The sequence below is a fragment of the Sinohyriopsis cumingii genome, chromosome 18 (genome assembly GCF_028554795.1).
Source record: "Sinohyriopsis cumingii isolate HCF-2022 chromosome 18, ASM2855479v2, whole genome shotgun sequence".
Classification (NCBI taxonomy): domain Eukaryota; kingdom Metazoa; phylum Mollusca; class Bivalvia; order Unionida; family Unionidae; genus Sinohyriopsis; species Sinohyriopsis cumingii.
The window spans coordinates 101,641,890-101,667,432 of record NC_142978.1 but is presented as its reverse complement, the minus strand read 5'-3'; the positions used below and the strand labels follow the sequence as shown (position 1 = coordinate 101,667,432).

Here is a 25,543-nt window from a genome sequence, read left to right as displayed (position 1 = left end):
GGTTGAATCCGGTATGCGTTTTGCTTCAATATTGGAGACGGAACCTCACGTGCACATAATAGCCCGACAGCATTGTACATATATGAAAAATGCATTGGGGGTAGAGGGTGAGTAGTGGGTATTTTGGGGTGGGGGTAGGGAACAAAACTACAACACTGTACTGGCTTATATCATTCCACTTGCTTAGTGATTAACATTTTCTTTTAGACCTGGATGAAACGACTAGTGTATGTACAGGTGTATACTTACAGGCCGAGAACCAGGCTACTGACAATCCGGAAAAACTTCATTCGGTGTACTTTTCCTTTTTATGTCGTACTCCTTGTATCTGGCTTGCCCAAATGGATGTTGCTGAAACTGTGATGCCTTTCCACTTTTAAGGATGTGACCCACACAATTGCTAACGATGAAATCTATTGCCATGGCAATAAAATAAAACTAACCTATTTATCTAGGAAAGTATGGCCGTTCAAGGGCCTCCAATAACAATCAGCGAATTAATACAGGTATCTTCATCATCATCATCATCATCGCCATCATCATCATCAATACGATATCATCATCATCTTTATTGAGTGCCGCCCTTATAAATGTGTATAATCGCACTGCGGTAAAATTTACAGGACGTGTAACTAACAGGATGCTAATTTTATAAACTTAAAACTGATTTTATTCAATATAAAGGCAGATTTAAAAGGCAAATTACCATGTCTACATCTGGAGATAGTGGATGCCTCAAAAGACGGAATGCATCAAGGATGTCAATCTGCATAAGGGACTGAGGCAGCACATACTATCTTCTAATTGTATTTGGGGATTCTGGCATATGAATCTCCCAATATCCATCACGTCTCTAGACTTCAGTGTTGTTCTTGACTTGGCTTATATGTTTCTGACGATCATCTATTCCCGAGATGTGCTTTTGGTGTATAAGCCTACATTAAAAAAAACCATAAGTTGTATTTCAGAATTTTGTTATTAAGACACAGTGGTCAGTAGTCTCCAGAGTTTTACAAATATTTATAAGAGCCAGTTTGACTAAGGCAAGTTGATTGGAAATCAAACTTTCAGTTGTCAGATTATTGCTTGCTGCAAAATATGGCCCAACAAATCACAACTAAAGTAAAAAGGTATGATAAAATCAAATGTGGAGTATTTTTAAGGAATTGAATTATATTTATTTTACAAATACAGAGCTTTCGTTTTCTTTTTATGTTTGTACCTTAAATCCATGCTGATATTTTGAAGTTACCAGAAAAATATATATATATATATATATATATATATATATATATATATATATATATATATATATATATATATATATATATGAGGTAAGATAAGAATAAGATAAGATTTCTTCATTTGAGACTACATTGTCCATACATCTAAATTAAAATATAGATATAAAGTAAAAACATAGTAAACATAAAAGAACATATATATCATACGTACAAGTATACAGATACATCTACACAATTAACTGTGCCCTGCATTGTTAAGAATGAAATTAAGTGGTACATTGAAAGATATATATATATATACCACAGACATTAAAAATAACATGGCTTTTAAAGTCTTGGTATAAAGCAAATTTATATACCAATACTATTGGTATATCAAATTGTGATCCACCCATGTTGCAGTAATACAAATATCTAAATATTCTTTCAACTACAGACATGTAGATCAATTATAAATTTCTACTCATTAATCATAAATGAAATATGAAAATAATGATAAAAGTATTAATAGTCCCTGTTTTCTAAATGAAATTAAAATGGTACACAATTTCATCAGAATCCTTACTTTTTTCTGTTCCCCAGTCCCTCTCATGTGTAAGGGAAAAAATATGCAAAAATCTGGAGTGAGAGAGGAAAACAAATTGCACTGGACAAAACATTAAAACTGAACTTGCACCAAGTAACCTACAAGAATATGGTTCGTTGTTACCATATGTTTACACTTTCCTTGGGATCTATCAACATTGTTCATAATATCAATGATACATAGTTCCAATAGCCTGTTGATATGAAAAGTTAAATTTGTCAGTTACAAGGTACACATACTGTAACGTATTTAATGCACTGATGTTGTTCTCAAACCTCTCTCTATCTCTCTGGATTATCATAGCTAGATGTGGGTTAAAATCCATCAAAATACGAGTGTTGTGGATTTTCGCTTGTGTCATACAATGATGTCTCTGGACCTATGAATGATGGTAAAGTTAAGTCAAACTGTCCAAAAGAACAGAGAGAGAGAGAGAGAAAGAGTAGAGAGAGAGAGAGAGAGAGAGAGAGAGAGAATTTAATAGTCTTTATAAATGTTAATTAAGCAGAGTAATGACTTAGATCAACTGTAAATATATTAAAATATTTTAATTACCTCTTGCTGGTTTGTCATTTCACTTAAGTTTCTATTCCACGCTAATTGCCATGTTTGTAGTAAACTACTTTCTTCATAAAAGCCAGCTTTCATGTTTAAATCATAAGTGTGTCTTATATTGATTTAAGAAATGTGAATGAAAAGAGAAACTCAAAAAGAAAATAATCAATTTATCAATTTGCATATGTGATTGTGAACAACAAGAAAATGCATAGAACTACATTTTGTAGTGGATACACTCACAGGGAAGTGAGGAGTTTATTCACTCGGTCAATACACAGTTGCCTGGAGCATATTGTAACTCCGTTCAATGGGCAAATATGTGTATTTGTATGTGATATAAGTAAAATATATATATAGTATGTACGCTTTATCAATGATATACCACTTGTTGTGTAGATTTTTCATTAAAAGGAAATGAGGCTTGCCAGGTTGGCAGATTTATATATCGATCCAGTTAGAAAACAAGGTATAACTGAGTTCCTTACTGGAATATTCCAATACACTGTATCAATGAAATCAACAATTGCTTTCTTTTTCTGGGGAGTGTTGCATCTACTTGCATGTCTGCTCATGTTTCTGTATCATCCATTATTCACTTTGATATCATTAACATGCATGCAAACAATCTTTGACAAGCTTGATTTTATCCTGTAAGTATCAACCTTCTTTAATAAGCATATAAACAACAAATGATCAACACCACTTGATGATGCTAAATTTTCATTTGGCTAATTGTTAGAGACAAGTGCCTTTTATTTCCAGACACACCTGTGAAAAAAATATCACAAGTTATATTAATAAGAAATATTACCTAGATACTATGATATTGTTGCCATTCAACAAAACAATCTCTGACAAGGTGATTGTTTAGAGTTGGTAATCTTGGCACATTTCTGATCAAAAATTGCCCATGGATCAGTTCAGATTTACAGGTTGGCAAATTCCATATACTTACAGTACAGCTGTTATGATTACAATATAACTGAGAAGTTAAAATTAAATATTTACTTCCTATTTGTCAAAACTTGCTCCAAATAGTGATTATTCATATTATGTCTACATAAGAAAATATGAGATTGCCCCTGACATGACTGCAAGATGGAAATGAAATATTTTGACAGCGTATCATTTGAAAAAAAGGATTGATAGATGAAAGAAACTTCAGGCAGTTATATAATTGAAAAATGCAGTGCTGAACTAAATAAGGCCAAAAAGAATGTACATTTCTGGTCATCCAACCACCCCAGTTTCTCATTGTTGACCCTAGTACCATTTTCACTCATCGTTAAAAAAAACCTGACCTGCCTACCCTAATTTTAAAACCAGTTTGATAGGAAACACACATTTTATTCTTGGCCTAAGAGTATAAAATTTACAGAACATAAAGCAATATGAACTGAACATGATGTGCCTCTCACTTTCTAAATTTTCAAAATATTTTTACTTTTCTATGGGTAAGTACATATACCTTGCAAGCTTGAGATATCCCCCAAAAGCTTTTAGCTTGTCCCAGGCAACAGGCAATTGAATTTGTAAAGCCAGTGTCTCAGGTTCCATGTAGTTTTTGTGAACTAGGAGGCAAATGCAATAAATCTCAATATTATCCATTGATAGTAATACTAAGCTCTATTTCTGCTTCATTTAATTATCAGGTATCTGCACAGGAGGACAAAAAGTACTTAAGATTGATTTCATGAATTTAGAACTGACCTAGCTTCATAATTTGTTATCTTGTATGGCAAAAACTAAAGAGTCGTACACATTTATTTAACCTCACAAAAATGTCGAAATTGTGTCATAGCAGAAAAGCTATGCTTTGCCATTTTAGGATTATCAGTTTGCTTGAAGTCTAACATAATAAACCATTTAATTGATATACTGGAATAAAGAATGCTGCTTAGTTGACATTATTCAATGCCATTCATAACAATTTCCGCATAATATCAATGAATAAAAATTGAATTAAAAAATGAAAATGCACCCTTCTGTACAGTAAATTATATATAATCTGTCCTGTAAACAACCCACTGGTTTTGCGTGCAGTTGAGGGTATATCTTACATATATTACAAGATGAGATTTTTTGATCATTGTTGGCCTTGAATCTCGGAACTCCCATTTTATTTTTTTATCATATTCCCTGTCATAGTCAAGTTTAGTTTTAGCTTTCTTGACTTTTTCATTCAAATTTTCACCATTCAGCACCTACTTTATAAGAATATAATCCATCCAGATGCATTCCTGGGAAATTTCAGCAGTCACGCATAAGTTTCAAGGAGTCTAGTGATTGGTTGAAAACAACAAATTTCTTAGGGAAGCCCTATTTTCCAAGCAGTGAAATTCTTTCTGATGTAACCATTAAAAGATATCGCTTATACCAGTACTATCTGCTGCCATTGGTTGGTATCCATAGAAACTCTGGCTGGTTTTAGTCCTAATTGATAAATTTTGGCATGTAAATATACAATGCACCCATATGGTACTCGCTGGTAAGCATGAATGGCGATTGTGTAAACATTGCTCAGACAGAATGTGAACTCCTGTCCTTTCAAGTTACAGTTCACAGTTTACAGTTTACTTGTGTACAGACAAGTAACCTTGTCAAAGTTGCTTGTATATAAGAACAAATTTCTGACTAAGACAGTACAATGGACTGCTGCACCCATATTCATTTGTGGTTTATTTTATGACTAACTTAAGTTTTGTGGATTACATGTATATGCCTCTGCTTAGTCCATATATGGACGCTTATGAGATTATCCATATATTGGAGGATTATGAGATTATCAAGACTGTGATGGTTTTGCAATAGCAAATGATATTGAGTATAACACTAAAAACCATAAAATTTGAAAAAATGTCCTACTTGAACTTAAACTGTTAGCAGCCTTTGCATTTTACTTAGAGAAAGAACATAGTAAGAACAGAATGTTGAAAGGAGTGTTCCACTTTGCATGTTGCCATAATTCATCAAGATATGATTGTATTGATATTATTTATCATACATTGTGTGACGGTGCATGTGCAGTATATGTAAATGTGCCTATGCTAATGCCCATGAAATAAAGTTTTAATTTGTAATTTTATTATAAGAGGAATGCAAACACTATATGCAGTGATTTTGGGGTTATGATATCTAGGTCACTGTACACAATGACAGGATGGGTTGGGTAGAGGACTTGTGATTGAAATTGGTACCATTTGAAAGAAGACATTATGTAATAGAAAGTATATTGATTTGCTTTGGAAAGTTGTCAAAGTTACTCAATTTTTCTTTGTCTTTGGTGAATGCAGTATGGTATTGAAATCATTGGTGCATCCCTTTTAAAAGATAAACTGGTAGTATTGTTGTTGAAGAATCATCAGATTAAAACAACCTCACTGTTATTTCATTTTGGCCTGTCTTTTTATGGCATTTTAGCTGACCAATGTTGGAGTACCCTTGGACCAGGTGACATGGTCCCGAGTAACCTTGACCTCTGACAAGTGGATTGCAGTGAGGCATGGGAATAAAGAAGACAATAAAGGATCCATGGTGAGGTCTATTAACTTAATTAATTTATTTTATTACTAACCATTTTATCGACAGTTCTGATGATTAATATTAGCCATTTCTTCCTGTTCTGGCTACCTGTTTGTAAGCAGCCAGCAGCTCACATGTTACGACTACATGTATTACATTCTATTACACACTTTCACATCTCTGTAAAGCAAAGGAATTTAATGAAGATTGGAGGGCCTATAGAAAATCAATACATTTGATGGGCCATATTTTTTTATATATGCTGGCACTAAATATCAAACAAGAACTCATTTTGCACAGATTTTTGCCTCATTTTTATATGGGTTTGATTTATTAGTGTGATAAAGGATTAGCACCTTGGATGTTATTATGGGTTATCACGTATACTACAGTATGACATGATTATCTGTGCACTAGCCATCCAGAATTTTCACTACTCTGTACCATTGGAATTGCCTCTGGACCTACATTGTTTTCATTTATCCAGACATGTATAATCATTGTATCAATCTATAACATCATTATTTCGAAATATTGTAATTTTGCATGCTTATTTCTTTCTTTCTTTCATGAGGGCCCCTGGTGGCCAAGTGGTCTGAAGCACTAACCTACTGACCACTGCCATCTCATCACTGTCCACATGGGTTTGACCAGCAGTCCAGATGTGCATTTGTATTTCACAGTTCTTCAGTTTGAGTATTTTTATATGCAGCCTCAGTGGTGGTTGGGGTATTACAATAGTAATCCTCTTTTCATCTTTCCGACACAGTTTCATTAGCAGAACTCATTCCACGATTTTTTATGCATGACTTGAGACTTAGTTAATATTATGGTTATTGCAAATCAGTTTGCTTCTGGAAGTTCTGTGTTATTGCCCATTTTGACTTGCAGCTGTATGCAGTGTATAACAGAATCTACTAAACACAACTAGTCTCACATTTCATTCGATTACCATGAAACTTGGGAAGTGTTTTGATTGTTATGTGAATATGTGTAGATCAAAAATCCTTTTGCTTCCTTGATTCTTATTAGAGTTACTGCCCTTTTTGACTTGGAGCTTGATGTAGTGTATGACATAATCTTGTCTCGTAGTTTTCAGTGGATCGCTATAAAACATATTACATGCTATGGACATCATTTGAAGATGCACACTCATCAAAAACTCACTTTGCTCTCACACTTTTTGTTTGAATTATTGCCTTATATATGTGACACAGTCTTCTGAATGCAGCGTGTTTTGCAGTTTCATTATGAATCACTGATCACATACATACCAACCGTCAATGCTGCTTTACAGGTTTTTAAAGAAGAATATGAGATTGCTACAATACAGCACTTGGATTGAGCACTTTTCATGCTTATTGCACAGTTTGTGGACTTCATGGACGTACAGGCTATTTAAAGTGAGGTTGAATGTAAATAATTTGTCAGTATGTTTTGTGTTTGTATTCTGGTTCAGATCCACATGGATTTTGCACATTTTTACTTAGTATTTTGACCTGTAGATCCTGGTTAGTAGTTTAAAAAAAGTACATTTTGCATACAGTGTACTGTAATTAGGGCATGTAATATATTAGGTATGATGTCATAGCTGCAACAAAGTGGAAGTACTAATATTAGTACTAGTAATATATAGATGACATTTATTCTCATATTATGCTCTTTTGCCACTTAATATTAGCAAAAATTATGTTTAAACCTTTCTTGGGGTTGGTGTGTATGTGGTTATTAGTTAACTCATTAACCACTGGTACCGCATTTACGTGGTGGGAGGTAGTAGCCTACTGCCGAGGTCTGTAGCATCACGGTCATGTATGATACACTAAAGTGGGTGGTATTATAGAAAGGTAGACAGATGTAGTTTTACAATGATACCAGATAATCTGGATTTTAAACTTGTTGGCCTCAGATCTAAGGCAGACTGGTCTGAACTGCACACAGACAGGTGAACCTGTGCAAAAGGTAGGATAAGGTGGACATTTGGAATAAAGAGTGGTCTCGATACAAAAATGATGGGTCCTTGGGGAAAAAATAAAAATAAAAAAACTCCAACTTTTACCCTTCTGCTCATGTTCGAGCAAACTAACCAATGGAAAATGATATTTCTAACACAGCTAGGCATTAGGCTAATGGAAAATCTCTTCAAAGTTGATGTATTAGGATGTATTTAGAAATAGCCCCCAAAATGTGTTTCCTACTCGCATTTCAGGCAAAAACGACAAAAACCTCCAGGGGTTAATGAGTTAATGGCTGCATTTTGATGATGTCACCAAATTTGAATATTCCTTGTGTATTCAATCATTTGTGCATCAACATTGCACAAAAATTACAAATTTAGCCATTCTTTGACAATTTGTAAAAAAAAAATTCCAAATCCTTCTTCACTCACTAACCCCTGGTGCTGTGTTACTGTGGCAGGAGGAGTAGCCTACTGCCGAGCTTTGTAGCGTCAAGGTCATGTATGATACACTAAAGTGGGTGGTATTATAGAAAGGTAGACAGATGTATCTCTACAATGATACCAAAGAATTTGGACGTTTTAGTTGCACTACAAAATACAAAGGGAAAAACCTTATTTTTTGGACCCATTTTTTTCTTCACCCAAAATTTGCCCGTGGTTGGAATCAGATTTTGTTTCTGGATTTTAAACTTGTTGGCCTCAGATCTAAGGCAGACTGGTCTGAACTGCACACAGACAGGTAAACCTATACAAAAGATAGGATAAGGTGGGCATTTGGAATAAAGATTGGTCTTGATGCGAAAATGATGAGACCCAAGCAAAACAAAAAAAACCAAAAACTTCCAACTTTTACCCTTCTGCTCATGCACAAGCAAAATAGCCAATGGAAAACGATATTTCTTATACAACTAGGCATTAGGCTAATGGAAAATCTCTTCAAAGTTGATGTATTAGGATGTATTCAGAAATTGCCCCCAAAATGTGTTTCCTACTCAAATTTCAGGCAAAAACGACAAAAACCTCCAAGGGTTAATGAGTTAAAGATGTAGATTTTCACAAATCATGTGATCCTTTGATGTTTGTAAGAGTTATTGCCTTTTTTACTTGCAGCTAGATGGTAATGCAGCCATTCTTGTGGATTTTAGTGGATTGCTGTGAAACTTAGCATATATTATGTTCATCTTTAGAATATATGTATGTTGACTGGTCATTTTACTAATATTATTTTCAGACGAGCTTTTTTTATACTATAATTCCTTACCTTTCTTCTAGTTACCATTTGTATATATTTATCATTTTAACCATCCATCCAACAATCATACTTTTATATCCGGAACGTAGCTCATAAAGATATATCTTTTAAATTTGGCATATTATTCTACTCCATACAGGCTTTTACATTTGGCTTATGTATTACATGTATACTCCAGGCAGACTTTTACATTTGGCATACGTATTATACTCCAGGCAGACTTTTACATTTGGCATATGTATTATACTCCAGACAGGCTTTTACATTTGGCATATGTATTATACTCAAGACAGGCTTTTACATTTGATGTATGTATTATACTCCAGGCAGACTTTTACATTTGGCATATGTATTATACACCAGACAGACTTTTATATTTGGCATATGTATTATACTCCAGGCAGACTTTTACATTTGGCATATGTATTATACTCCAGGCAGACTTTTACATTTGGCATATGTATTATACTCCAGACAGACTTTTACATTTGATGTATGTATTATACTCCAGACAGGCTTTTACATTTGGCATATGTATTATACTCCAGACAGACTTTTACATTTGATGTATGTATTATACTCCAGGCAGACTTTTACATTTGGCATATGTATTATACTCCAGACAGGCTTTTACATTTGAGATAGGTATTATACTCCAGACAGGCTTTTACATTTGGCATATGTATTATACACCAGACAGGCTTTTACATTTGGCATATGTATTATACTCCAGACAGACTTTTACATTTGGCATATGTATTATACTCCAGACAGACTTTTACATTTGATGTATGTATTATACTCCAGACAGGCTTTTACATTTGGCATATGTATTATACACCAGACAGACTTTTACATTTGGCATATGTATTATACACCAGACAGACATTTACATTTGATGTATGTATTATACTCCAGACAGGCTTTTACATTTGGCATATGTATTATACACCAGACAGACTTTTACATTTGATGTATGTATTATACTCCAGACAGGCTTTTACATTTGGCATATGTATTATACTCCAGACAGACTTTTACATTTGGCATATGTATTATACTCCAGACAGGCTTTTACATTTGGCATATGTATTATACACCAGACAGGCTTTTACATTTGACATATGTATTATACACCAGACAGACATTTACATTTGATGTATGTATTATACTCTAGGCAGACTTTTACATTTGGCATATGTATTATACACCAGACAGGCTTTTACATTTGGCATATGTATTATACTCCAGACAGACTTTTACATTTGGCATATGTATTATACTCCAGACAGACTTTTACATTTGATGTATGTATTATACTCCAGACAGGCTTTTACATTTGGCATATGTATTATACACCAGACAGACTTTTACATTTGGCATATGTATTATACACCAGACAGGCTTTTACATTTGATGTATGTATTATACTCCAGACAGGCTTTTACATTTGGCATATGTGTTATACTCCAGACAGACTTTTACATTTGGCATATGTATTATACTCCAGACAGACTTTTACATTTGATGTATGTATTATACTCCAGACAGGCTTTTACATTTGGCATATGTATTATACACCAGACAGACTTTTACATTTGGCATATGTATTATACACCAGACAGGCTTTTACATTTGATGTATGTATTATACTCCAGACAGGCTTTTACATTTGGCATATGTATTATACTCCAGACAGACTTTTACATTTGGCATATGTATTATACTCCAGACAGACTTTTACATTTGGCATATGTATTATACTCCAGACAGACTTTTACATTTGGCATATGTATTATACTCCAGACAGACTTTTACATTTGGCATATGTATTATACTCCAGACAGACTTTTACATTTGGCATATGTATTATACTCCAGACAGGCTTTTACATTTGACATATGTATTATACTCCAGACAGGCTTTTACATTTGATGTATGTATTATACTCCAGACAGGCTTTTACATTTGGCATATGTATTATACTCCAGACAGACTTTTACATTTGGCATATGTATTATACTCCAGACAGACTTTTACATTTGGCATATGTATTATACTCCAGACAGGCTTTTACATTTGACATATGTATTATATTCCAGACAGGCTTTTAGATTTGATGTATGTATTATACTCCAGGCAGACTTTTACATTTGATGTATGTATTATACTCCAGACAGACTTTTACATTTTGGCATATGTATTATACTCCAGGCAGACTTTTACATTTGGCATATGTATTATACTCCAGACAGACTTTTACATTTGGCATATGTATTATACTCCAGACAGACTTTTACATTTGGCATATGTATTATACTCCAGACAGACTTTTACATTTGGCATATGTATTATACTCCAGACAGACTTTTACATTTGGCATATGTATTATACTCCAGGCAGACTTTTACATTTGATGTATGTATTATACTCCAGACAGACTTTTACATTTGGCATATGTATTATACTCCAGACAGACTTTTACATTTGGCATATGTGTTATACTCCAGACAGGCTTTTACATTTGATGTATGTATTATACTCCAGACAGACTTTTACATTTGGCATATGTATTATACTCCAGACAGACTTTTACATTTGGCATATGTATTATACACCAGACAGGCTTTTACATTTGACATGTTTTATACTCCAGACAGGCTTTTACATTTGACATATGTGTTATACTCTAGACAGGCTTTCAGCTCTTAAATTCTTTTTCTTCAGTTTCAGTACTTTTTATGTTTTTGTCAGTTTGTCAATCCATCCATCCTTCCATCCAGTATCCACACTTTCACATACAGGATAAAACAATCCACCCTACAAACCATTTTAGATATTTCAGAAAGATTTGACTCACATATTAGAGTAAACATGTGCCTTTTGCTATACTGTGGTTTTACTAATTTTCCTGGTTCCAGTTTTCAAGGATTTTGTTGTTGCACTGGGAAGTGAATTAAGGCCCTAACAAAAAATTAGCTGTGTGTGATGCAGGCACCTTTCTTTCTGATGCATTCTAAAAAATCTACAATTTTCTTTGGATATCTTCATTATGATAATCTGGTAATGCATTTTATGTTTTAAAGCTTATATATATATATGTATGTATATGTATGTATATATATATATATATATATATATATATATATATATATATACACTCTATCCAGGGCCCAAAATGGCTGAGTGGTATAAAGCGCTTTCTGTTACGGATCTCTGCCATCTCACCTCTGTCTGTGTGGGTTCGAGTCTTGGATTCAGCCAATGTGGGTATGTGAGAAAGCTTGCCAGTAGCTTCTCGTGGGTCGGTGGTTCTTTCCTGGGTTTTCCCGGGTTCTTCCTCCACCATTAATACTGGCTGCCATGTATAGCCTATCGTGTGCTGAAAAATGGCGTTAAACCCTACAGCAACAACAACACTCTATCCAGTAGGTGTCATTTCCACTCACTGCCTTAAATCAATATGTTGTAAGATAAGCAAGGATAGGGAGAAATTAGAAAATGTATCAAATATTCAAGGACTATTTTTACTGAAAATGAAAGAAAAAAAATAATAAATTGTACTCGTTTATACAAATTAGATTTAATAGTTATTCAGATCATTCCTTCATTTAAATGAAGCTGTTGCAGAAAAAGTTAGAAACATTACATAAGTTTTTTAGCTTTGCTTCATGCTATTTGTACTTCCACGCTTTGAATATTTTGAAATCTATTCATATGTCTGTTCATTCACACACTTTCATTTCTGGGCAAAGCTCTTGCCACACACACCTGTTTACTTTGTAAATATAAACTTCTTTTTCCACAAGTAATTCCATTGCCTAGAAGACATTTTTGCAGACATGGGGATGACAGTCGTTTTGGAGATTATATTTACCCCTGCCTTGGAAGTAATATGGTTGGGGGATATATAGCTAATGCTATGTCTGACTGCAAATCTCAACTCCAGAGCATAAATTTAAAACTATTTAAGATATTTCCACTAAACTTGGTACATATGTCAAATAAGTTGCTTACAAGTATGCTTATTTTCAACTGATTGTCAGGTGACAAATTTCATTTCCATAGAGACCCCAAGAATGTATATTGGAGTCTTTTCCTATGGCTACCTCCAGTGATAAGATGCATTACATTGTTCTAGTGGTTCCCAAGTCAGACTAGCCCAAGCAACTAAAACGTATGGTTGGACAAGTGTAATTCCTTGGAAGTAGCTGAACTTTTATATGGAAAAGAAGCAGAAATTTGAATTTTGAGACCATTTTACCCCTTAACATTCTTGACAGGCCAGTAGGTCAGAATTCGAATTCTTGCCCTAAATGTCTGGAGGCTATTTCTACTTGAACACTATGAACCAAAATTGTGCATAAATAGGTAATGGAAACATTTCAGCACTAAATTTATTTATTTGAACATTTAATGTGAGTGGATTGACATAATGACTTTCCTACATATTTTGTCTTATACATTGTAGGCACTTGGTACAAAAGATGGCACCGATGCAGGTATACCTGTAAGTTCTTGGACTTTACCAATACCATGGGCAGGGTAGTGAATAATTTGAGAAAAAATATCTTAGGTTGAAAACTTTATTCTTCCAACTTAAAATTAGGACTGAAAATTTTGGCCAGTCAGCTGTTTTTCTGTGCTGCATTCCCAATCAAGTGAGTGATTTTCAGCAGTAGACATATGTAATTTAAAATTTTGAAAGCTTATATTCTTTTGAATATGTCCATTCAAGGATTAAGGAAATGGAACTTAACAGATTTTATTGTGTAATATAAACTTTTCATATGCTGCAGTCACATACCAGACTAATTTTATACCTATAATCATACCAGACTTATTTTATACCTATAATTGCAGCAGACTACTTTTATATCTATAATCACACCAGACTAATGTTATACCTATAATCACACCAGACTAATTTTATACCAATAATCACACTAGACTTATTTTATGCCTATAATTGCAGCAGACTACTTTATATCTATAATCACACCAGACTAATTTTATACCTGTTATTGCACCAAACTAATTTGTATCTATAATCACACCAGACTAATTTTATACCTATAATTGCACCAAACTAATTTTATGCCTGTAATCACACCAGACTAATTGTATACCTATAATCACACAAAGCTAATTTTATACCTATAATTGAATCAGACTAATTGTATTCCTATAAATACAAGAAATCATAGGCATGCAGGTTTCTGTCTAAGCACACTGTTATGGTAGCATCATCGTTTCTCTAAGCACTATGTCAGAGTAGCATAAGGAAAAATTATCCACACATGTGATTATGAGGCTTTAGTGGAGGGTAAATTCTAAACTTCTTTACTTTTTCTGATAAGAGGAATAGAAAGCAGTAGGAAGAAGGACTGTATATACTCGCTTATAGAATGAGTCCAACTGAAAACTGCGCAGAACCAGATTTGCCGTTGTATGATGCGCTGGTTGATGTGTGTCTGTGCAGTTTGTTTGGAGTGATCAATTGACCAAACAACTTAGATCTTGATTTGCAGGCATGTTATGCTATGCCAGATCAGGATCTTGGTTGTTTGCAGTTTGACTAGACTTATAGTACTATATATGGTAGGTGAGTGTTGAAAAGATGAAAGGGAAATAAGCTGTCTTCTTCAGATTCTAAACTTTGACCTTCCTGATTTATGATATTCAAAGAGGAGCAAAACTGATACGAGAAAGAACAAAATCTTATGGGTGAAAGCAAGAGAAATGAAAAGTGCAAGATAAATGGCTTAAGTGATGAAGAAGTAAAGTCTTCTGCCAGACTTGTGGAAAATATCTAGATCTAGCAGAATCAAAAAGCAAAAAGGTGCAAAATGATATGGTAAAGCAGAATCCCGCCCCCCCCCCCCCATCCAACGTTGCCAGACATATTGAAAATACCAAGATCTTGCAGAAGCAAAAAGCAGAGATGTGCAAAATGACATGGTAACCCAGAATCCCAATTCCCCCTCCCTCCATGGCATGACATTGTATCAAATAAAGTATATCATTACAGATCTTGGGATTTTTTTCCATTTCAAATTGCTTTAGAAAATGCATTCAGAAGCTGGGCAAGTAAAATAAATTGTATTTTGCCAGGCTGGGTAAGTTTGAAAGAAATCCTCAATCCCAGAATATTATTCATTAACAATAGACAACTTGTACAGTTATACATCTACCTTAGGATCAACAAATAAATGCAATGTAAACAATAGCTTGTTTGAAAATTATTCATAAAATTAATACTAATTGTGCCTATGCATACAGAAATTGCAAGCAGATTTGTGAAAGTGATCGTGCATATTACTTTTGGTTAAACCTGATCAGGTGCAGATTAAATTTACTTAGATGTTTGATGTACAAGTACATGTATAGCTCTTGCCACATGTTTTGATTTTGGTCTTCCTTATTGTAGGTAACAGTTCTTAGTCCAAAGGATGGCAGCATTTCCTATGCAGGCCAAACTACTGCAGACTTTGTATTGATGAATCCATCTGAGCCTGTTATAGCTCTTAAGGGTAAGTTTCCCATTTGTATCACTGTATAATTAAAGCCAGCTTTCAACAGGATGATGTGCAGGTAGAACAAGGTCTGTTTACTTGAAATAATAAATAAACCAATCACTATACCCAGACCTACTGACACATTATGCTATTGTCAGACTCCGTCTATTTATTTTGCAGTGTTAGATCAGGAACTTTTATGTTTACTTGAACTCCTAAGTGGACCAAACATTGTAGACCTAGATTGGCTGATACATTATGCTGTGGCAGATATGGATTTATTCAGTTTGCTTAAAGTCATAAGTGGGTCAAACAATGATGACCCAAATCTACTGGTACATTATGCAATGGCAGATCAGGGTCTGTTTTCTTGAAATAATAAGTAGACCAATACTAGTACATTATGCTGTGGCAGATTTGGATCTGTTCTTGTGCTTGAAATAATAAGTAGACCAATACTAGTACATTATGCTATGGCAGATTTGGATCTATTCTTGTGCTTGAAATAATAAGTAGACCAATACTAGTACATTATGCTATGGCAGATTTGGATCCATTCTTGTGCTTGAAATCAAAACTAGACTAATACTAGTACATTATGCTGTGGCAGATTTGGATCTATTCTTGTGCTTGAAATCAAAACTAGACCAATACTAGTACATTATGCTATGGCAGATTTGTATCCATTCTTGTGCTTGAAATCAAAAGTAGACCAATACTAGTACATTATGCTATGGCAGATTTGGATCCATTCTTGTGCTTGAAATCAAAAGTAGACCAATACTAGTACATTATGCTATGGCAGATTTGGATCCATTCTTGTGCTTGAAATCATAAGTAGACCAATACTAGTACATTATGCTATGGCAGATTTGGATACATTCTTGTGCTTGAAATCAAAAGTAGACCAATACTAGAACATTATGCTATGGCAGATTTGGATCCATTCTTGTGCTTGAAATCAAAAGTAGACCAATACTAGTACATTATGCTATGGCAGATTTGGATCTATTCTTGTGCTTGAAATCAAAAGTAGACCAATACTAGTACATTATGCTATGGCAGATTTGGATCTATTCTTGTGCTTGAAATCATAAGTAGACCAATACTAGTACATTATGCTATGGCAGACTTGGATCTATTATTGTGCTTGAAATCAAAAGTAGACCAGTACTAGTACATTATGCTATGGCAGATTTGGATCTATTCTTGTGCTTGAAATAATAAGTAGACCAATACTAGTACATTATGCTATGGCAGATTTGGATCCATTCTTGTGCTTGAAATCAAAAGTAGACCAATACTAGTACATTATGCTATGGCAGATTTGGATCCATTCTTGTGCTTGAAATCAAAAGTAGACCAATACTAGTACATTATTCTATGGCAGATTTGGATCAATTCTTGTGCTTGAAATCATAAGTAGACCAATACTAGTACATTATGCTATGGCAGATTTGGATCTATTCTTGTGCTTGAAATCAAAAGTAGACCAATACTAGTACATTATGCTATGGCAGATTTGGATCTATTCTTGTGCTTGAAATCAAAAGTAGACCAATACTAGTACGTTACGCTATGGCAGACTTGGATCTATTCTTGTGCTTGAAATAATAAGTAGACCAATACTAGTACATTATGCTATGGCAGATTTGGATTTTATTCTTGTGCTTGAAATTATAAGTAGACCAATACTAGTACATTATGCTATGGCAGATTTGGATCTATTCTTGTGCTTGAAATCAAAAGTAGACCAATACTAGCACATTATCCTATGGCAGATTTGGATTTTATTCTTGTGCTTGAAATCAAAAGTAGACCAATACTAGTACGTTACGCTATGGCAGACTTGGATCTATTCTTGTGCTTGAAATAATAAGTAGACCAATACTAGTACATTATGCTATGGCAGATTTGGATTTTATTCTTGTGCTTGAAATCAAAAGTAGACCAATACTAGTACATTATGCTATGGCAGATTTGGATCTATTCTTGTGCTTGAAATCAAAAGTAGACCAATACTAGCACATTATCCTATGGCAGATTTGGATCCATTCTTGTGCTTGAAATCAAAAGTAGACCAATACTAGTACATTATGCTATGGCAGATTTGGATCTATTCTTGTGCTTGAAATCAAAAGTAGACCAATACTAGTACATTGTGTTATGGCAGACTTGGATCTATTCTTGTGCTTGAAATCAAAAGTAGACCAATACTAGTACATTATGCTATGGCAGACTTGGATCTATCCTTGTGCTTGAAATAATAAGTAGACCATTACTAGTACATTATGCTATGGCAGATTTGGATCTATTCTTGTGCTTGAAATAATAAGTAGGCCAATACTAGTACATTATGCTATGGCAGATTTGGATCCATTCTTGTGCTTGAAATCAAAAGTAGACCAATACTAGTACATTATGCTATGGCAGATTTGGATCTATTCTTGTGCTTGAAATAATAAGTAGACCAATACTAGCACATTATGCTATGGCAGATTTGGATCCATTCTTGTGCTTGAAATCAAAAGTAGACCAATACTAGTACATTATGCTATGGCAGATTTGGATCTATTCTTGTGCTTGAAATAATAAGTAGATTATGCTATGGCAGATTTGGATCCATTCTTGTGCTTGAAATTAAAAGTAGACCAATACTAGTACATTATGCTATGGCAGATTTGGATCTATTCTTGTGCTTGAAATCAAAAGTAGACCAATACTAGTACATTATTCTATGGCAGATTTGGATCTATTCTTGTGCTTGAAATCAAAAGTAGACCAATACTAGCACATTATGCTATGGCAGATTTGGATCTATTCTTATGCTTGAAATAATAAGTAGACCAGTACTAGTACATTGTGGTATGGCAGACTTGGATCTATTCTTGTGCTTGAAATCATTAGATCAAACATTGTAGACCCAGATCTGCTGGTACATTATTCTATGGCTTATCTGGGTTTATTCTGTTTGCCTGAAATCATTAGTGCCCCTAGTAGTAAAGACCAAAATTCACTGGTACATTATATTATGACAGATTTTGGTCTCTGCTGCTTGCTTGAAATCATAGGTCGACCAAGTAGTAGTGATGCCAACAGATATCCGGGTACATAGGTACCCACTTGTTGAAAATAACCTTGGTAATAAAATGAGACATAGGGTACCTGTTTACTGTCTACAAGTTGATAATAACCCCAATAATAAAATGAGACATAGGGTACCTGTACACTATATACAAGTTTTCTGCCAGTGCACATATCCTTGGCATCACTGTTTGTTTTCAAGTTGACAGTGCTTTTGATCTAGCTGCAGATAATATACAATGCCAAGAAAAGTCTGCCTCTTCCATTAAATGTTTTGCCATGTGACAACCCTTTGATTGAGCTGCAAGTGTGGTACAGTGGTCATTAACAGAGACTGGTTATTTGATCTTGCCATGCAATAGATACGTGTTCACTTGAAACCTTTAATATATTTCACCAACTGTATGATCAAAGTGTAACTTATAGAGCCCTAGGTCAGTCTCTAAATAAGCATCAGCATATGACAGTGAGGCCAGGAAAGGGAGTCAGATGATATTTATGATGACTAGACCATGATTATTTACTAGACAATTGAGGATTTCAGAATTTTTTCAGACAGTGAGGATGAATTTTCGGACTTTGTACCAGATGACATTAGTTGGTGACATTATAGGGTACTGTGAATTAAAAAACTGTGGACTAAAACTTCAGGTGTGTACATATTTAATACAATTATGTGTCTGTACAAATTTCTTCCAAACAGCCTCTGCATTAATGTCATCAGTTTCACTGAAACCTTCAAAGTCACTATCATCATCACTGTCACTGTTTTGCTTTACGTCAAAGGCAGCTCCAAGACCCTTAATCCAGCACCCTTCTATGATCTTAGGAGTGATTGCTTTCCAAGCCTGACCACTTGTGAATACAGCCTGTTTTAAATACATGCTCTTGAGAAAGGTCGAAACACCTTCTCCACTGTCCAACATTGACTGTATTAACAGTCAATGGTAATTCTGTTTAAAAGTACTGATAATTCCTTGATCCAGTGGCTGGATTATAGATGTTGCATTTTTAGGGAGGTATTCCACCTGGATCTTTCCATCGCTTGTTGCAAGTGAATCAGCAGGGGGGTGGGCTGTGCAATTATCCAATAAAAGTAGAGCTTTCTTCTCTAAGCCCCTGGATCGCTGGTGGTTTCTGATGGCTGGGACAAACAACTTGAAAAACCACTCTGTAAATATGGTCACAGTCATCCATGTGTTTCCACTGTTTCTGTATACAAATGTTCATATGATGGAAATGAGGGGACTTGTATTTGCCAATACATAATGGTTTCATCTTGTGTGTACCAGTTTTGTTCACACAAAACAAAAGTGTTAATCTCTCTTTGTTCAGCTTGAAGCCCTCCTTTTTGTATGGGTCATCTCTGGTAGCAAGAGTTTTGCTGGCATCATTCTATAGCAAAGACCAGCCTCATCACAGTTGTAAATTTGGTCTTCTGTGTATTGTTCACAGATGATTATCTCTCTGAGCTGGTTTGGATAATTACATGCGGCTTCCTGATTCGCTGAGTGTATCTCTCCCGACAACGAATTTTGTTTAATTCCATGTTGGCACTGGAATCTCCAAAGCCATCCTTGGCTTGACCTAAAACGAGATTCATTGTCCATAATTTTTGCCATTTTCTCAGCTTGGGCCTTGAGAATTGTTCCAGAGTCGGGAACACCTTGTTCATGTTGCTGTGTGAACCATGTGTACACCAAATCATCAAATTTGGTATCTTGTGCAGTCCGTGCTCATTTTTGTTTGGTCCCATCATCTGAATCAACATCATGTAAGTAATCCTGAAGTTTCTGCTCATCATTAAGCCAACCTCAAAATGTCGACTCAGCAATTTTTAGTTCATTGCAAACTTTGGCATTCGGCTAATGTGGGTATGTGAGAAAGCTTGCCAGTAGCTTCTCGTGGGTCGGTGGTTCTTTCCGGGGTTTTCCCGGGTTCTTCCTCCACCATTAATACTGGCCGCCATGTATAGCCTATCGTGTGCTGAAAAATGGCGTTAAACCCTACAACAACAACAACAACAACAAACTTTGGCTCTCATTTCACCATTATGAACCCTATCTATGATGCACAGCTTTTCAGTCACTGAGTATGCCTTTTGCTTGATTCATTTACTCTCCATGGTCACATTTACAAATGATTTAGACACATTACTGGTTGGTAATATATACTTTAATGATGCTAAGTACATAAAAATGTGAAACCATTTTTGATTGGTCAGATAAAATGAATTTTGATAATGGTAGTGGCCACAAGAACTTATGCTCAGATTTGCATACCTTTGAATTTTTTCTTTGTGCCTCCCTTGCTTGATTTGATACAAAAGACATATTCAAAGTGATAAAACAACACAGGTCTCTTTGAATTGATTTTTTTAATGCAACAATCACTTCCCCAAGTTGTTGATCAAAACAAAGCTGGCATGTAATTAGGTTCTCACAGAAGTCTCACGGGTTTTGATGTGACAGTCGATTTACTCTTTTCATGTTTTCATAGAACAGAATATGTTGCGATTATAATGTTTACACTGAAATGGAATTAAAGGATTAGAACATGACTTTCACATAGCAAGACATTTAACTGGTGTTTATTTCATTCTCTGTTGCCACCTGTTAGCATTTACCAGAAGTTTTCATTGATCAGTATTTCACCAGACTGTTTATTTACAGTGTATTGACAACTATTTATCATAAAAATCTTACATAATATATGATATCTTATTTAGAACTTGCAATTTTCACGATATGGATTCTGTCTTTACGGCCATTAATTACCATTTTCGATGATAAAACGAGAGAATGTATCAAGGTTTAATTTACCAATTCTTATTGTAATTTTTTCATGTTCAGCATATTTTAAAGATATTTAAAATATATTTTCTTTGGAAAAAAATCAGGAGTCACACTGGACACCACGTTATAAGCGTAATCGCAAGTTATCTGGGCGTGAGTTATCGAGGGAGTGATGTACTTGTTTAGTCTCTTCTTTTGGTCATATTTGCAATCACTATATCTTTTGTCGTCATCTAATTTCTGCTGTTTCATTGGTGTTTATTCATTGATTTGGCAAATGCAACCTTTTCTGATTGGTCAGTACTAGCCTGATATCCTATACCTTTGTTATCATTCACAAAAACCATGCTTCTTGTCACTGCTCTGAAAGATTAATGATGGCTGGGTTTTATTGATCTGATGGCAAAGTCACTAACCGTGAGTTAGTGGATTACCTTTAATTTTGAGCTCTGATTGTGACTTTGATCTTCTGGTACATTTTGCTATTGTAGACCTGGATCTATTCTGTAAGTAGAACAAACTGTAAACCCAGATATACAAGTCTATGATACTGTTGCATTATGCTATGACCATTCTATTCTGATTCTTTGAAGTAATAATTGGACCAAGCAGTGGACTTTTTTGGATCTAGGTACATTATGCTGTGTCAGTCATTGGTCTGCAGGTACACTATGCTATGTCAGTCGCTGGTCAACAGGTACATTAGGCTATGACAGTCACTGGTCAACAATTACATTATGCTATGTCAGTCATTGGTCAACAGTTACATTATGCTATGTTAGCCACTGGTCAACAGGTACATTAGGCTGTCAATCACTGGTCAACAATTACATTATGCTGTGTCAGTCACTGGTCAACAGGTACATTAGGCTATATCAGTCACTGGTCAATAGATACATTATGCTACGTCAGTCACTGGTCAACAGGTACATTAGGCTATGACAGCTCTGGATCATTTTTGTTCGTTTTAAATCATAAGTAGGTCAAGCATTGTATACTTTGACCTGCTACATTATGCTATTTTAGGCATTATAGTGTTTGCTTGAAATCATAGATAGATCTTGCAACAGACATGGTCACATACTTCCCTTCCTAACTTTGCCACTGGGCCGTAGTCCAGAGTTTGTCTGTGGTGTCATTTACATGCATAATATGATCTGTTCTTCAAAAAACAAAAAACATTCATCAAATAGTGTGATGTCATGCCAGGAATTGCTGACCATGAAGAAGTTTATATACAGTCCAGCCTGTGACCAATGAAAGTGAAAAAAGCACCTCATACAGTTTTCCAATACAGGAAGGCAGATTATGGCCAGATATGTGAACAGCTGAAAGCATCACAATAGTCATTCATACATAAAACAGATAACCTTTTTGCAAATGACACGTGGACATTTTTTGAGAAGATCAAATGGTTAATGGGTAATTTATGCCATCCAGGATTATATGTGGAAACAAGACAAACAAGCCTTGAATAGACACACAAAAGAAGAACAAATTGTTTGCAAGGCAGAAAACAACAGGAAAGACAAGAGATCTGAAACTTTTACAAAAAGCAAAACCAAAGTCCCAATGCTTAGAATGGCAGGTCTAGTGGAGATATATTGGGAACTTGATAGAAGTTGGAAACTCCCATCAAGAACATCAAAGTAGCAAGCACAAAACATTTTGGAACTACATTAAATCTATGGCACGCATCAACGCACATGGGAAACTACAGTCAGAGGCTTCTGACAAGACCAACATATTTATATGACAATTCCAGTTAGTCTTCACACAAAAGGACAAAGATGACTTGCCCTGCCCCCAGTGGAGGTCATTACCCACCAGTGCCTGACATCCAAGCTACTGAAGGCTTATATAGGTTATTGGCTAAAATTAACCTCCTGAAGACCACCAGACCTGTTATGAATCAGCAAGGATCCTGAACGATCACTATACTTGAGCAATATTAACTGCCTCTCAACAGGTTCAGTCCATGATGTGTGGAAACAGCAACTGTGACAGCTATCTTCAAAAACGGAGAAATATTCAAGGCCAGCCACCATCAGCCTGTCTCCCCATGATGTGTCTGCTTCAGAATGCTTGAAAACATTGTCTGCACCATGACGCATCAACTAGATCACTTAAGCATCCTAACAGACTGCCAACATGGTTCCTGTGCCAGATGAAGCTGTGAGACACAATTCATAACCCTTGTGAATGAGCTCACCAAATCCTTAGACAGAGGAGAGCAGTACAAGCTTGCAGTTCTTGACTTTATTAAGGCTTTCGATTGTGTCCCCCATGAAAGTCTCCTTTGTAAGTTGGACCATTATGGCATCAGAGTTAATGCTCTGAAATGGATCAGAGATTTTCTGAGAGATTGCAAAGGGTTATTTTAGATGGAGCAACATCTGACCCAGCATCAGTAATAGAGGAGTACCTCAAGGTAGTGTAATGGGTCCCATCTTCTTCCTGGTTTTCATCAATGACCTAACTTCAAGCATCAAATCTAGCACAAGGCTTTATGCAGATGACTTTTTAGTCTATCAGGAAATCAATGCCTCCAAGGATTGTGAGATTCTATAAGAAGACATGAACCAACTAGCTCTGTGTGGAAAAAACTTTGGGTATGTCCTTATACCCAGGAAAATGCAGCAGCCTACAAGTCTACATGAAGAAATCTATCATCTCCAATTACACTTGCAAGAGGCACAAGTTAGTTATTAGGCAGGCTACAAAGTATCTTGGATTGGAATTCTTAAAAGGTCTCTCGTGGAAACGCCTCCTTGATAAGATGGTGAAAAAAAGAGAACAGCAATGGGTTACCTTGGTTTCCAGTGCTGCAACCTCCAAATCAGCAATAAGAAAGTAAGAAGTGTAGCATATTTCTTGCTTATATGACCTGGCCTCGAGTACTGCTCATCTGTGTGGAAGCCACATAACAAAGATCAGAGGAATTAAATAGAGATGGTTCAGGGGAGATCTGCTAGAAACACCAAATATGATATAGAAATACTAGCAGCATCAGTGCAGTGTTGAATAATCTCAAGTGGGAATCACTTGAATCAAGGCAAACCAAGGCCCAGCTAATCATGTTATACAAGATGGCAAACAACCTAGTGGACATTTCTGCAGACAAATATTTGACCCTATCACATAACCAAACTAAGGCAAATAACACGAAGAAGTTCCATTGATGTCAGCGGCAACAGACTGTTACAAGTTCAGCTTCTTTCCATGCACAATTGGGACATGGAAAAATTTACCAAAAACAATTGCTGAAGCTCCTGGCTTAGTATCTTACAATCAGGAGCTTTCCAGCATATCATTCTAGTGCAATAGTCTTACAAGCAGGAGCTTTTCAACATATCATTCTAATGCAATAGTCTTACAAGCAGGAGCTTTTCAACATATCATTCTAATGCAATAGTCTTACAGAGCAGGAGCTTTTCAACATATCATTCTAATGCAGTAGTCTTACAAAGCAGGAGCTTTTTAACATATCATTCTAACGCAGTAGTCTTACAAGCAGGAGCTTTTCAGCATATCATTCTAATGCAATAGTCTTACAAGTAGCAGCTTTTCAACATATCATTCTAATGCAGTAGTCTTACAAGCAGGAGCTTTTCAACATATCATTCTAATGCAATAGTCTTACAAGCAGGAGCTTTTCAACATATCATTCTAATGCAATAGTCTTACAAGCAGGAGCTTTCCAACATATCATTCTAATGCAGTAGTCTTACAAGCAGGAGTTTTTCAACATATCATTCTAATGCAGTAGTCAGCTACAAGTAAGAACTAGAGATACTCAGGGCTGTGTCACTTGAGGTTCATTTATCTTGTCACCATGGTAGCCAGATTGGTATGTGCATGATGAAGGGACGAAAACATAGAGTGACACTGTTTCACTACCTTCTGCCATTACTCTTCTGTCTGTTCTATCTTTCTTCCCATATTCTTGACCACACATGACCCATTACTTAATAATCATGTGCCATTGAATCAACATATTTATAAATATGGAATACTTTTGTGG

At 35.3% G+C, this 25,543-nt stretch overlaps 1 protein-coding gene across 2 annotated transcripts in view; it reads left to right on the top strand.

Moving 5' to 3' along the window:
• Positions 1-336: 336 nt before the first annotated feature.
• The window catches only part of LOC149777607 (clathrin heavy chain 1-like), a 53,928-nt gene continuing 28,721 nt past the window's right edge, over positions 337-25,543 (top strand). Inside the window, exons 1-4 of one of the 2 annotated variants that reach the window (XM_089940815.1) lie at positions 337-506; positions 5,809-5,922; positions 13,594-13,632; positions 15,553-15,655. In XM_089940815.1, the coding sequence (XP_089796941.1) occupies positions 462-506; positions 5,809-5,922; positions 13,594-13,632; positions 15,553-15,655 (301 nt within the window). In that variant the 5' untranslated portion in view covers positions 337-461. The remainder of the gene's footprint in view (positions 507-5,808; positions 5,923-13,593; positions 13,633-15,552; positions 15,656-25,543) is intronic. The other variant, XM_089940816.1, reaches the window with a different exon arrangement.